This window comes from Carya illinoinensis, chromosome 4, assembly GCF_018687715.1.
Source record: "Carya illinoinensis cultivar Pawnee chromosome 4, C.illinoinensisPawnee_v1, whole genome shotgun sequence".
Classification (NCBI taxonomy): domain Eukaryota; kingdom Viridiplantae; phylum Streptophyta; class Magnoliopsida; order Fagales; family Juglandaceae; genus Carya; species Carya illinoinensis.
In genome coordinates this window covers 11240196-11254553 of record NC_056755.1, presented here as the reverse complement: position 1 = coordinate 11254553, position 14358 = coordinate 11240196, and the positions used below count along the sequence as shown (strand labels likewise).

General features: G+C 37.3%; 1 protein-coding gene across 3 annotated transcripts; it reads right to left on the bottom strand.

Annotated features, from left to right (window-relative positions):
• Nucleotides 1–2372: 2372 nt before the first annotated feature.
• LOC122307214 (protein CELLULOSE SYNTHASE INTERACTIVE 1-like) lies at nt 2373–13353 on the bottom strand. Of its 3 annotated transcripts, none has more exons than XM_043119941.1 (8): nt 12692–13353; nt 12276–12436; nt 11507–11580; nt 8208–11265; nt 5467–8011; nt 3864–4318; nt 2955–3071; nt 2373–2835 (listed from the first exon to the last, which is right to left on the bottom strand). In XM_043119941.1, the coding sequence occupies exons 3-8, from the start codon at nt 11515–11517 to the stop codon at nt 2677–2679; spliced, it is 6345 nt and encodes a 2114-aa protein (XP_042975875.1). In that variant the 5' UTR covers nt 11518–11580; nt 12276–12436; nt 12692–13353; the 3' UTR covers nt 2373–2676. The 3 variants fall into 3 exon arrangements, with proteins under 3 accessions (XP_042975875.1, XP_042975874.1, XP_042975877.1); XM_043119940.1 differs by having other exon boundaries at nt 13104–13353; XM_043119943.1 differs by having other exon boundaries at nt 12276–12405; nt 13104–13353.
• Nucleotides 13354–14358: the final 1005 nt, after the last annotated feature.

Genomic DNA, 14358 nt, shown 5'->3' with positions numbered 1-14358 from the left:
GCGAGAAAAAAGAGAAAAATAGGGAGAGTATGGAATGATTATGCTGCGAAGACGCGCCACGTAAGTGGTCCCCGCGAACTTTACGTGTCAGTTTGTACAGCGTGCTTTGATTGGAGAGGGGACGTTTTGTCTCCACATGCCGGACCCTTGCTTTTTCAGATTTTTTCTACTACTTTTTGGTTTTTTTTTTTAAATTTATATTTAATACATTTTTAAAAAAAAAATATTAATTTTTATTTTTTATAACTATAATAAACATAATAAATATATATTTCAATAAGAAAATGTTGTCTAAAAATCTGTACTCTAAACAGTGAAAATAATAAAATTTAAACATTAAATTAAAAAAAGAAAATAAGACAGCTATAATATTATGTATACTACTCATTTATATAATTATTAATTTATAATTATAATGTAAATAAATAAAGTTTTTATTAAAGAATTATATAAGATTATAATCATTTTATATAAATGTGTTAAATTTAAAATAAAATTATAAAAATCAATATAATATTTAAATTTATTGTTTTTAAATTAATAATTGTTGGAATGATTTGTTAATAATATCACTTAAAAAGAATGAGAATAAATTTGTATATTAATTCGAGTCTATTCAAACTTGAGTTTCGAAACAGTAACTAACATAGACAGAATTTAAGAATACTACTTTAATAGATATTCTTACTGACTTGTCTTTTACATTTACTTATATGCTGTTTTAGAATGATACAACATGATGGAGATAAAAAGCAATGTGTGTTGTTATTATGTTGTTATTGAAATTGCAAGTATAGTTTGACAAATTCAAAAATCACTTTTGACCACATTGACCAAATCTCTTATAGTTTGAATGTGGGATTTGGCTAGAAATTAGAACGATTGTTCTTTATATTACAGTTTTAAAACGTGTAAATTTTGCATAATTTCTTTAGCAAAAATAGAAAAATTTAAGATTCACGTGAAAATTTTATTTTTTTAATAAAAATCTCATTTTATTTTAAAGAAATTATACGAAACTTGCACACCTTATAATTATATCTAGCATTCCTTTTTTTTTTTTATAAAAATATGAGTTTTATAGTGTTTTTATATACCTAGAATGCATATCTTATATGTTTTTTTATATATTTATTAGTATTGAAATATCTTAAACTATTTTTCCAATTTTTTTTTAATATTAAACTATGGATAAAATATAAAGATCTCATAATATTTAATATTAAAAAAAACTGACCATCTCCCTTAATTAAAAAAGAATATGGTAAAAGAATATCACCAACAGCCCGGGCCCCCCATTCCTCTTATCCAGCCCAAAAACAGCAAACGATAAGGAAAGGGAAGGGAAGCTGCATGCGTTCATCCGTAGAGGCGTATCTGATCTCCACGCATCGTTGCTATTGTCAGAAGTAATTAATTTCTTTATATTTCAGAATAAATAAAATAAATAGGAAGGCAATATGACAAAAAGGAGAATAATGAATGAATATACATATTTCTTGGCAGACAAAAGCAGAATGTCAGTAGGACAGAAGATTAGATCCACCACGTTCCATCTCCCTTGGATGGATAGATACACACACCCATAAATAAAGGAATGGGTTATGAATGAATATTATATTTACATTTCGGTAGACTTTTATGTATATTTAAAATAATCAGGAAGATCCATGATTTTATGGTTGGATATTTTTTAGTAATATTATTTATAATCAGGAGATAGAATATATAAGTGTCGTAAAATTATTTTAAAAAAAAATAAATTTTATTATTAAAAAATTAATATTTTTCGTGTAAATTTTGAATGATTACGCAGAGCTCTTAGCTTACATATTTAGAATTGTAAATATTATTCTTCTTTTTTCTTTCAAAAAAATTATACAATATTTTCACATCTTAAAATTATACAAATCATTTTCCAAATAATGAACACAGACTTGTATGTCACTATACTCTTACTAAATAGATATAGTGATCACATTTGCTCCATACATTGACAAAATGAAATGAGCTTTACTACATACAGTCGTCACATGCAGTCAGTTATACGGAATGAATAAAAAAAAATTATAAATTTTTTTTTTTATATTCAAGAGAACCTACATGAATTATAAAAAATTATAAAAATAATTTTTTTTTTCATATAGGTCCCGTATTAATTTTTTTTTACAGCCGACTGCACGCCGACTGCAAAAAGTATTTCTCAAATGGAATTATTGTTTTTGGTCGGTGGTCTGTTTCTTGGTTTTGGCATTTTCTCCAAGATCTTTTTGCAATATAACGTAAGTCCGTACAGTGTGGATCACAGGCTACCGAAAAGCTACTGCTTACAAAACGTTTCGATCTGGTTTGACAGATTGACAATGAAATCATACATAATACACTGCTATTTATTTTACAAACAAATGATTAATAAATTCAACACAAATAACCAATGAGATGTACAAACCCAAACCCAGAACCAATCGCATTACTTCCCTCTTGAAAATTGACAACAAACAACACTGAAAGTACTGAAAATGTAAGATCAGGATGGAAAGAATACATTGAAAAATAACTACACTTTAGACTATTGACCAAAAATCAAAATCTCGGGGTGTACTATATACACTGACATGTATAAAATCCGTTTTTAACATGTTTGCCCTGCATTTTCAATTGGCAGCAGATCACTAATTACTTCTCTATTGGGTCTATCGTATTAGACCATTGGAATTCTATTTCTAAATTTCTTGAGGGCCCACTTTTGCTTTCTGGTAACAGAGTGTACTCACCAGCAACTGCACCCAGCATTACAACCCGATCAATCTGGATCGTCACTTTTCCAAATGAGTTCTGCCATCAGATGATGAAGAGAGAACCGGTTAATATGCAGTTTAATTGAAAATCAAGATTAATAGGAGAGAATAATGTCTCCATATTTATTCTGGGGTTTGCTCTCTCTTTTCATATACCTTCCCCATTTTGCTCTTGTTCTTGCAAGAAATATGAAGCTTTTGGCCCTTCGGAGGGCTTTCAAAGGTCCATGCAAAGCTCTCATCAAACTCCGGATTTGGACCAGTGGAAACCACCTGATAAATTTACATTAATGAGAAGTTGCATTGGCAATAAACTGATATAAGCAGCCACAAATTACTCGAGGGAGACGAAAAGAAAAGGGAACGTAATTTGTGACCTAACAGTAAAAGTGACCTAATGATTAAAAGGGGGGATCTCATGGAATACAGCTTTTCTCAGTGCAATGTTGTGAGCAATGCTAAAACTGTTCCATGCAGCCCAAGATTTTCAGAGCAAACATGAATAAAAAAAACAAAGGAAGCCCAAAGCAATTATCTTGTTTGGCCTTTGGCCTATGTCCATGCAAAGATGATAATAAAATGTACAAAGTTGGAAAAAACAGCACTTAATTGGATGGCTCCCATAAATTTCACAAACCTCAATCCCCTTTTACCCTCAATATAGGAATCTCACAATTTGAAATCCAAAAATGAGAAATAGAAAACTTCATATGTAAACCTTGCTCATTTCTAGGAACTCAGTAACATGACAAGTCAGTCAGTGGGTATTGAGACAGGTAGTCAGTACATAGAGTACACGGAGTGACGGACATCCTCTTTTTATTGAGCAGGACTAGAAAAACCAATGAAGATAAATTAGCCTTCCCTTGAGGTACCAGGTCTGAACGTGCAATTTCAGAACTTTTGTGCATTATTAGCCACCAAACCAACCTATAATAGCTTTTAGTTAGGGAATTAGCTTCATTTCTACAGCATAAATGAGTAATGTATTTAAGAGAAGATTGCTCTCAGACCAAAAAATGTTGAACCTAAAAAACGCCTGAATGTATATAAAAATTGTATTACCTTGGTTTGCCTGGGAGGAGTGTTGCCAAGTGTAAGCTTACAATAAACACTTGGGTTCCCCACTGACTGTTTCATATTATTACCACGCTTGATTATCACAACCAATGTCCCCGGCAAACACTGCAATAGAAATTCCGCCTTCTCCTGAAACCGAGGAGGGCCAGACTGGATTAGGTATTGCAACAAGGGGATTGCATCTGCTGCGGCTATTGACTGGGCTCTAGAAACTTCGGCTGGGCATGCTGACCAAGCTTGCCTAAGAAGAAAAAGTGCGTCCAAAGCAGCTTCTTGAGTTGCCTCTGACCCAGTTTTGAGGGATGTAATCAGATGGGGAATGCTAAGTGTTGCAGGCTCAGTGGCTCTCAAGCGTGGGAAGTTGCTGAAGAGAGCATTTAGAGATTTCAGATACTCCTCATTCACAGTTCCAGTGGCCCACAAATCTTTTTCAATAGCAGCTGCAAGACACAAGGCCAGGATAATCATATCGGCCAATCCATAACAAAAGGAAGGAAAGCAGGAAAAAAAATCTGCTTGCATGACATCCAGAAACCAGTAAAGAAATGCCGCAACGACTGGTACAAGCAACTTTTTAAACCAAATCGCAGAAAGAGTTGGCACATTGTAAGCTTATAGAAGGAAAAATGCCCGCCATATTTTCCAGAATGGGTCAAAGAGTAACACTAATAACCCACTGATCACACATTCTTATTCAACTGCTAGTCAGCTTGAAAGCAACTGTTTGGAAAGTAACTAACTATTTCTTTGCATATTCCACCACAAAAAAAAGAAAAAGAAAAAGAAAAAACAAACAACTGCAAGCACGTGTATGTTTGTTCAAGTGCTACTCCTCTTGACTAAAACCATTAGAAAAGTAATTTATATTTTATTTTGCATATTGTACGAAAACATACTAAATGTAAATGTTTCCAGTATAATTTTTTTTTTTTTAATTCTCATCGCCGGCTTTACCCATGGGTTCTAACTTCCTCAAGTAGATTAGTACTAATTTGACCTTAATGGGACAAGATTTCATTACTAAAGATGCACCTGAAAATAACTACAATATAATATCATTCGATCGTTGAAAAAAGAAAAGAGAAATTTTCAATCGAACTTAATGCAAAATTTGTGGCAATTTCTAGGATAATGTGGAAACGTATTTAATGAGATGAGAAATGATATAAAATAGCATCAAACATTCACAAATTGAGCTATGTCCTTGGGCATTGGCGCCAGAAAAACAGTTAAAATAGAAAAATGGTACAATAATATTAAAATTTGTCATGAGAACCAATGCAATGGATATTTGTAATCGAGACAATTGCCAAAACAAGGACTGGCATAGCGGCATCTAGTTGCAGGTATTCATGATAAAAAGAGCAAGTATATTCTCCACATATCAGCTAAAGCACAGCAAGCCAAGGGCTTTTTCACCTAAGGGCAACACCCCCCCCCCCCCCCCCCCCCCCCTCCCTCCTCTCATGGGTAGAATATCTGGAAGAGAGTTCCCATAACCCCAACTCCTGTTGCCCAGACAAAAACAAAAAACAAAAAACAAAACAAAAGCGCACCTAATTCTGCAACAAGAATAAAGAGAACTTACCAGTTATAGCTCTCACCGTTTCACTCGAAGCGTATTCTTGAATGGTGTGATTAGAGAAGAGAAGTTTAACAAACATTGCTGCCTGTATGGATGTATCCGGATCACTCGAACCAATAAGATCTAATACAACCTGTACTCCACCAGCCTCGGCAACTGCTCTTTTATTTGACCGACTGTACATCACAAGGTTTTGCAATGCACATATAGCTACAACTTTCATTTCCTCTGTGGGTTGTTCTTCAAGTACATTAACAAGAGCACGGCAAGCTGAAACAGCATCAGAGCTTCGAGCAAGACTCTCATTCTGAAATAGATCACCAAGGGCCAAAGTTGCCAGTAACCTTGCTTGCTGAGCTTGGGTTTGTGGATCCAAGAGATACTGGGACAATGGTAAAATGGCAGATTTAGTAGCTTTTGTTTCTCTGATCTTCACATTGTTCAACAGTACTTCCAACAGCCTTGCAGCGGTTTCCTCACTCTGATGACACCTCATAAGTTCCAAAAGTGCCTCTATGGCACCACTTTCGGCCATTGCTTCAGCACTGGTTGCATCATCACTTTCCAACACAAGAAGAGCATTCAATGCACCAATTACTGTGCTCTCTGACCCAGAATGAAGCAACCTGACCAACACAGCAACAGGCACTTCCAAATAAAAGTCAGAACTAAATTGCAGAATACTTGCCAAAACAGAAGAAGCAGATTCCCACAAAGCATGAGGAAGCGAAGGATCAGCTTGCAATATCACTTTAGAAAGTTCATTGACACCACCCTCTTTTGCAATCTCATTTGGCCATGTCACTGCCAGACTTACAAGAGCCTTCACAGCTCTCTGCTGCAGTATGTGTATACCGGAACCAAGAACTCGTACAAGGGGACCAATTACTTGTTGTGTCACTGAATCCTTCTGAAGTCGTTCCTCCATGAGTAGATGGGATAGAAGCTCAGCTGCCAACTGTTGCACTGCCAAAGCTGGAGAATCAAGTAAAGGGACAAGTGGCTCTATAGCTTGGTGAGAGGTCAGCGTATACTCAGCACGACACTGTTTATGCTCTAAAATATTGACAAGAACCTGTAATACACTGTGCTGCCCGTCAGGCCCAAACTCTGGCCTGGACAGCAACAGAAAAAGGGGCACAACGACTTTTGCAGCAGATGGTCCTTTAGCAATGCTAGCATTATTGGTCAATATTCGCAGCAGTTCAGCAAAGGCGGAACAGAGAAAATCCGGTGCATCATGGAGGATGTTGAGAACGCTTTCAATTATTCCAGCTTTCACCATTTCCATCTTGCAAGCAGGCCTGTCTTTCCCTAACTTCACAAGGGCTCTGGAAATAGCCTCATGAAGCATGTGATTCCTACCATATAGAAGGCCGACAAGAGGAATAACTGCACCATTTGCAGCAACTAGCTCTGCCAGTTGCTCATCATCAACAAGTTTATCCAATGCATGGACAACTGACTGCTGAGCAGGACTGAACTCTGTCACAAGAAGAGAAACCAGAGGCTCAACACAGCGTGCCGAAGCCATCGTGGACCTGATTCTTGTATTTCCAAAAAGAACGCCACACAATTCAGCAGCATCCCCTTTCAGCTCCATTGAACAATTTGATGAAAGGATCTTGCAAAGGACATCCACAGCATTCATCTCAACATCTGCAACAGCAAGGGCTCTTGATGGATTTTCACTCAATAGTCTAACCAATGCAGCAATAGCAGCATGCTGCTCCCTCTCCAAACCGGTATTCAGAATCTCCACCAAGGGTTGAACAGCTTGTCGAGCAGTTTCTGCATTCCTAATATGGTCAGCAGAAAAGAGGCTTTCCAATGCTTTTGCTGCACTATATCTTGCACCCCTACCACCTAAACGTAAAACTGCTACAAGTTGACTGACAGCACCAAATGCAGACTCATGTCTGCGTATTTCAGCACTGCTGAATAGGATCCCTAACAGATCAGTAGCAGCCTCCTCAGTTGCATCTTGTGGACCAAGCGAAAGATACTTGGTTAGTGCTTCCAAAGCTCCTGATTCTACCATTACAATCTTATTTGGTGGACAGTCTTTTGCCAGCTGAGTCAGGAGCCCAAGAGCTAGAAACGGTGCTCCAGGACGATCTGGAATTGGTTTAAGCAGATCAACAAGGGCGGGTATTGCTTTCCTGGAAGTAGCACCAACCCTTATGTCATCAACTCTAAACAACCTCTCAAGAGAGACTTGTTCTGGATATGGCACCAAAGCAAACTCCTCTGAAAGCTGCAGTAGATCATATATGTCAACATCAGCACATCCAAGTAAGGAAATAAGCCCACCTGCAGCCCCAGAATTTGCGACAGATAGAAGAGTTCCTCTGCTACCATTACACACTAAACTAGCAACTGCTTGAGCAGCAAAATATCTGTTTGCTGACTCCTCTGATTTCAACAAATTTGCAAGTACTGGTATACATTTCATGGTTGCATGTGCTCGTATGATCTCTCTATTTTGAAATAAAATTGCTAAAAGTAGAGCACAAACCCAGATGCTGCTATCTTCCTTAAAATCAATCTGCATAGATTAACATGAGAGCAACCACCATTAAATAAGAGGAAAAAACCGTGTATAAACCACACTAAAAGATCTCACCATTGCATGCATGGCTAAACAGATGGACAGAAAGTAACGTTCTACAGAATTGATCCCTTATCACCAATTGGATGCATCATTTTATTTTTTCTAATAGAAGAATAAGGAGGACAGTTACCTGAGTGTACTGAGAAAAGCAATCTGATATTCTATCAGTGAGGACTTCAATAGCTCCAGCCTCCATAATCACAATTTTACTCTTTTCATCATGACAGGCAAGAACAGAAAGAAGCCATATGGCTAGGTTCTCATCAGATATGACCGTTGTTCCTATATTGGATTTGCCATTCTCAGATTCTTCTTTAGCATGCCTGAAAATGCTAATGGATTCCTTGACATCATCACCCTTATTTCCCAAAAATGAAGATTGTCTAGAACTAAGCATTGCAACAAGAGACTGAATAAGATTTGAACACAAGTGCGACTGATTAAGATCTTCCGCCACTCTTTGGTGATTAACTGTAGCAGCACAAATAAGAAGTGCAGCACCCCCAATTTTGACATTTGGGTTTGTGGAACCGATAACCCTTCTAGCAATTGAGCATACACATCCAGAGGCACAGGAAACTGTATCACCTAAAACAGTAGGCTGATCCCGGCAAAGCCGTGACAATATTTCAATGGCTTTATCCTGCAACAATGGTGCTGAATTGGCGATAGATAAAACTATTGGGGTGATGCTTTTCGGGAATTCAGCTAAAACTTCCCATGCGGGTTTTATGTGGTCACTTGCCCCCTTTGATCTGGACAGAATCACAAGTGCATCTAGAGCCTCAGATGTGGCAACAGATCCACCAATAGCAGATTCTAGGAAAGAAACTAATGCAAGAACTGTTCCAGCCTGATTCACACAGTCAGTTAAGGCAGAATCAATTTGGCGAGAATGAAGCAGACGAGCAATTGCTGCTGCTGCATGTGTCTTTCCAGAATCTGATCCTTCACTCAAAATCCTAGTAGCAGGCAATACAATTTCTTCAGGAACAGCTTTTTCTGATATTTCACAATCTAAAATAAGATTTGCCAGAGCACATGTTGCCAGCTCAGCAACTTCCAGAATGGAAGAGTGAGCAAGCCCAACTAAGGGAAACAATGCATCTCTAGCAATAGCTGCGACATCCCGGTTCTCTTTGATTGAAAGAAATATTGCAGCAAGACAACGCGAGGACTCTACCAGCACGCTTTCGGATTCAGCATTAAGCAGCTTCATGGCTGACCATAGAGTTTTAACAGCTACGCTACTTTCTCGCAGGTCCTTCCTAGTTTCAAAAATTCCAGCTAGAGCTGATGCAGACTTAGCCTGAGTCTCTTCCTTAGTTGAGCTCAAGATTTTTATCATTGTCTCCATTGCATCATTGGCAGCACTACCTTCACGCAATATATCATTGAGGGGAACCACAGAGAGCATGCTTTTCAAGGCATCCAAAACATATACTTTAGATTCAGGTAGATCACTGGTCAGTAATGCAGTGAGCTGGCTGATAGTTGCAGTATCAGATTTGTGGATTAAATGATTCAAAGTCTTTGCAGCAATTTCCTTCCCATTATGGCTTCCATTCTTCAGTAGCCATAACAATGCAGGAACAGCATTAGCACTTTCAACACAAGCACGTATATCTTCACTGTGATTGCATAGGTTCCTAAGGATTGATGCTGAATCTTCCTTGGCTTTTGCAGACCCTGACTCTAGAATTTGGACAAGTGGAGGTATGCCACCAGCAGCAGTGATAGCCCACTTGCTTTCATCATTTTCAGTTGATAGAAGGCAAAGTAATGCAACTGCACATTCTTGCTGTTGTTCTGATGAAAGCCCCAGAAGAGAAATTAATAGCTGGACTCCTTCACGGCCTCGCAGGGCACGCCACAGACTGCCTTCATTGTTACAAAGTGTGAGAAGAGCTTTCATAAGCTCATCCTGCACTTCATTGGTGGCCATTGTTATCAAACCAACAAGCAAACGTTTTGCATCAGAATTTGCAAGTTTACTTGAGAGTATGACATTCCCATACAAACTGGCTAGGGCTTCTATTGTTCGCTCCTGCACTAGAAAAGGTGACTGGGGTTTGAACTGCTTAAGCAAAGTCTGCTCAATAACCACAGGATCGGATGCCCTCATAGATTCTGCTTTACCATCATAGATCATCAAAGCTGAAGCTAATGCTCCTAATGTGTCAGCAACTTGAGCAGGTGAAGTGCATGATTCAAGACTTTGACCAAGGCTTGAGATGACATATGACAAACCACCAGAAATGTTTGCTAAAGCACACATGGCATTCTCCTGCAATGCTTGGGCGTACTCTCCCTGCATGAATTCTTTGGAAGGAGCTATAGTAGCATTTATCAAAGCAGGAATACCAGTGGAATTAGCTATCTCCCGCCTTGCTTCTTTACTTTGGGCTGAAAGAGATTTAAGAGCACCTGCAGCTTCTGCTCTGACAGAAGCTTCATTGCCAGGTCCTAATAGGTTGAGAAATTGTTTTGTAGCTTCTGCAGCCAAAACTATAGAACAAACAGATGCATCCTCCATCATCATACATGCAAGAAGAAAACACACATTTGCTTGAGTGCTCGACTGTCCCGTTGTCAGCAACTTCACAAGTACATCCACCCCTCCAGCTTGAACTGTTGCAGTCCAGAATCCCTCAGTGCTGCTGGAAAGGTTCTTTAATGCTCCAGTCAATAAGCCATCAACAACATTTCCAGTCTTGTGCCCTTTGGCTAGCTGTTCCCAGAGAACAGGAACAACTCCTTCCGTTGAAAAAATTTTTGATCCAACATGATCCTTTGCGCCACCTTGAGAAACAGCATAAATAGTCTTTGCAGCTGCCACCTGACCATCTGCTGAGCTGGACTTGAGAAGACCAAGCAATGGTGGAATGCATCCTCCCAGCAAGACTTTTACCCGTAGCTCATTCTCCTTACAGAGTGAACCTAAAATAGTTGCAGCCTGTATCTTCACTCCGAGTGACCCTGACCGGAGAAGAGAAACAAGTACCGGAACTGCCTGAGAGTGAGATCCAACAGCACTAAAAGCATTTTCACGTGTATCAATAAGTTCCAGCAACTGTCTCAATGAATACTCTTTCTCTTGTATAGATGAGGAACTCTGACGGAGCTGCTCAATGCTTTGAGCAACACTGGCTAAGGTCCCATCTGGATCCTCCATGCTACTACGCTCTCTGCAAGAGATTTAAGAATGCAAGTTTGGTTGGAATCATCCTTCTATATAATATCACGAGTTAACACTCTTCACTAACATAATTCTGTGGAAAATGAAAGTGAATCCAGCAGCAATGGCAAGCCTTTCTACTAAAGTATAGCATCTAAGCCCAAAATTGGCTCAGTGATAGGTGGCAGAAGAGAATAAAATAAATGTTTCACTTGGCTACCATAGATAGTAAAACTGGCACTTAAACTGACCTTGAACCCATCTTTATCACAGAATGTGGAGTAGGAGGTTCTGAATCTTGAACTTTGGCATCACCATTTCTTCCCTGCAATCATAAAATGAAAGTGAAGAACAAAAGTAGACATATCTCATGGCATTCAATTGACGGTAACAGCAGAAAACCATTCAAAATTAATGAAAAAGATGGAAGGACTTTGAGGTAATAGTATCAGAGACTTCAACACAATACATAGGGCAGGTTTAATCATGAATGTTCCAGGGGTCCAATGAACATAAGAATCCATTGAAAAATTGAGCTACAATGAAAACAGATTAAGCATAACAAGTTAAAGAGTTCACATGTTAAGTTTATAAAATAAAATGAAAAAATGCAGGTTTGATCATGCCGTTATTATATTAAGTAAACAAATCCCATTTTAAGTAGCATACAGGGAAAAAAATCCCGCATTCTAGAAACCGATTGCAATTTTGTTCCCAGTACTTATCAAAAAATTTTGTTCCCAGTCTTTCAAAATTTTGTTAATTACCAAAAAATCAACTTCTGAACCGCGAAACTTTAACCAAGACCATCATAGACAGAACATATTGGTCAGAATCTCCCAAAAACACGAAAATGGTGCAGCGGGCGGCCAACGGGAACTCACACATTCAATTCACACGTATCTTCTACAAAGCCCACATATTTGGTTTCAAAACGCGCATATGAGGTAGCAAGCATGCAAGAAATGAAAATGAATTAATAAAATATAGTTTTTTTAATAAAAAGAATCGAAGAAGTACCAGATCGTTAGTGGCAAGGCTGCCGCCATTGCTGGCAGCAAGCCTCCAAGCTAGCGCAGCCGCCAGCTTTGGTTACTCCAAGATTCTCAAGCAAATCAATCCAGAAACCTCACCTTCTCCAGATCTACCCCTGAGACCCAGTCAGAATATCAAAAAGATTCCTGCCCAAACAACCAAAGAAAACTCCACAAGTAAAATTCTAACACCAATCAAGAAAAATACAGATCAGATTATAATAAAAACCGGAAATCCAAAAATCCCAAAGCCAATGTGATTTAAACCATCAGAACATCATAACATATGTAAGCCAAGCCATCTACAGCTTTCCGAGCTCACAAAATAGAGAGATTGTCACAATTACTGAATTGCAAAGCTCAATCATGCTAGACTACTGCAATACAGATCAATTACTCCACCTCGGTAGCATTTTCTTTTATCCTCTGCTCTGTTATACAATTAAGAAGCTATTGTTATAAACTGAAAGCAGACCACAAAAAACTTGAGTTTAGCATTCATTGGGTTTCCTCCGGTTTTTCTCAGCGAGCATACAGAGTACAAGAGGAATGGAATGGTGGTAAATTATGAGCCTTGATCAGATTTAACTGGATTCAGAGAAGCATGGAGCAGATCGAGTATTTGAGAATCGAAGTCCGAGCCCTTTTTGTCGCTCAGTCAATGAAGAATCAAGAAAGGGAGAAAATGCATGAATCGGGTGCCGGATTTTCGCGTAACCCAACAGAAAGACCTCGGATTTCGCACAATTTAGGATATTGACCAATGCATACGGCTAAATATCACAAAGAGCCAGAGAGACAGAGCGAGGCAGACCTTCAGAGAGCAGTGGAAGCCGTTTGATGCATCTACGGTTTTCGTAGAAGGGAAGGGGAGAGTGAGAGTGATAGAGAGTAATTAGTTGGTGTGCCTTTTCTCTTTCTTGGTTTATCATACGATTGGTTTTCTTAGACTGTAGGAAACTCTGGGGGAGAGAGAGAGAGAGAGAGGGTAGCTTCTGGTGATATGACAGCGTCACCAATCACCACTAGAGGATCACCGACAAATATGAAGCAAGCCCAGAGCTCGACGGCTTGCTTGGCTTCCGCTTCACTGGCTTTTGGATAAACGGTTAGTTTTCCATTTTTATTTTTTTTTATTCTTTTCAACTGTGAGGTTTCTGTCCTTTTTTTTTTTTTTATTTAATTGTTTTTTTAGAATTAAAACAATAAACCTCCTAAGATAAGCCAACTACATGGACAACAATATTAATACCAAAGTTTTGCTATCTATAAACAAAATCGCATATTAATCTATATATTTACACTAATTTTTTATATTTAAAATTTAAATTAATACTGTTTTCAATAAAATCTATTTTTTGACCAGTCACATTAGATTGGTGCATGTATTAATACGCAATTATATTTACAATTAGATTTTTTTTTAATACTAAGGATAGCATGCCATTGTTAGTAATATTAGTTATAAGTAATATTATTTGAAATATTTATATGAACAACAATAAATACTTAAGACTCATTTTAGATGTCACCATGATTTTTTTCTAACAAATAGCATAGTCATTGATATTTTCTTTGTTAAAGGAAAAGATTTTACTTGAACATAATTTCTTTAGAAAAAAAAAAAAAAAAAAAAAGATAGCAATAAATATTGTAGAACTCACTTTAAATATTTAAATTTGGGTAACAATTTGAAACCTTGAACCTTTCTCTTATGCCCAACTTCAAAAATCATATGCATTTTTTAAAACTAGTCTAAACTACCAAAAACAAAAAGATTATACGATGGACTGTTAATATAACATAATGTTAAGGTCTGGTTTGGTTACTAAATATTAAAGTTATTTTATTTCATTTTATCTAATTATTACAATTTTTTTAAGTTTTCATATAAAATATAATAAATAATTCAACATTTTTAAATTTCAAAACAAAATTAATATTAAAAGATTATATTATAACAATATTTTATTTAACTTTCAACAAAATATCTCATTTTATCTTATCTGAACTGTGTAATCAAATTCTCCATATTTGACAATTCAACAAGAAATTTAATGATACTCATA

Coding starts and splice junctions, on each gene's coding strand:
- LOC122307214 (XM_043119941.1), bottom strand. Junction 4,319..5,466: donor AACGGTGAGAGCTATAACTG/GTAAGTTCTCTT, acceptor TGTGTCTTGCAG/CTGCTATTGAAAAAGATTTG. Junction 3,072..3,863: donor CTCCTCCCAGGCAAACCAAG/GTAATACAATTT, acceptor TAAATTTATCAG/GTGGTTTCCACTGGTCCAAA.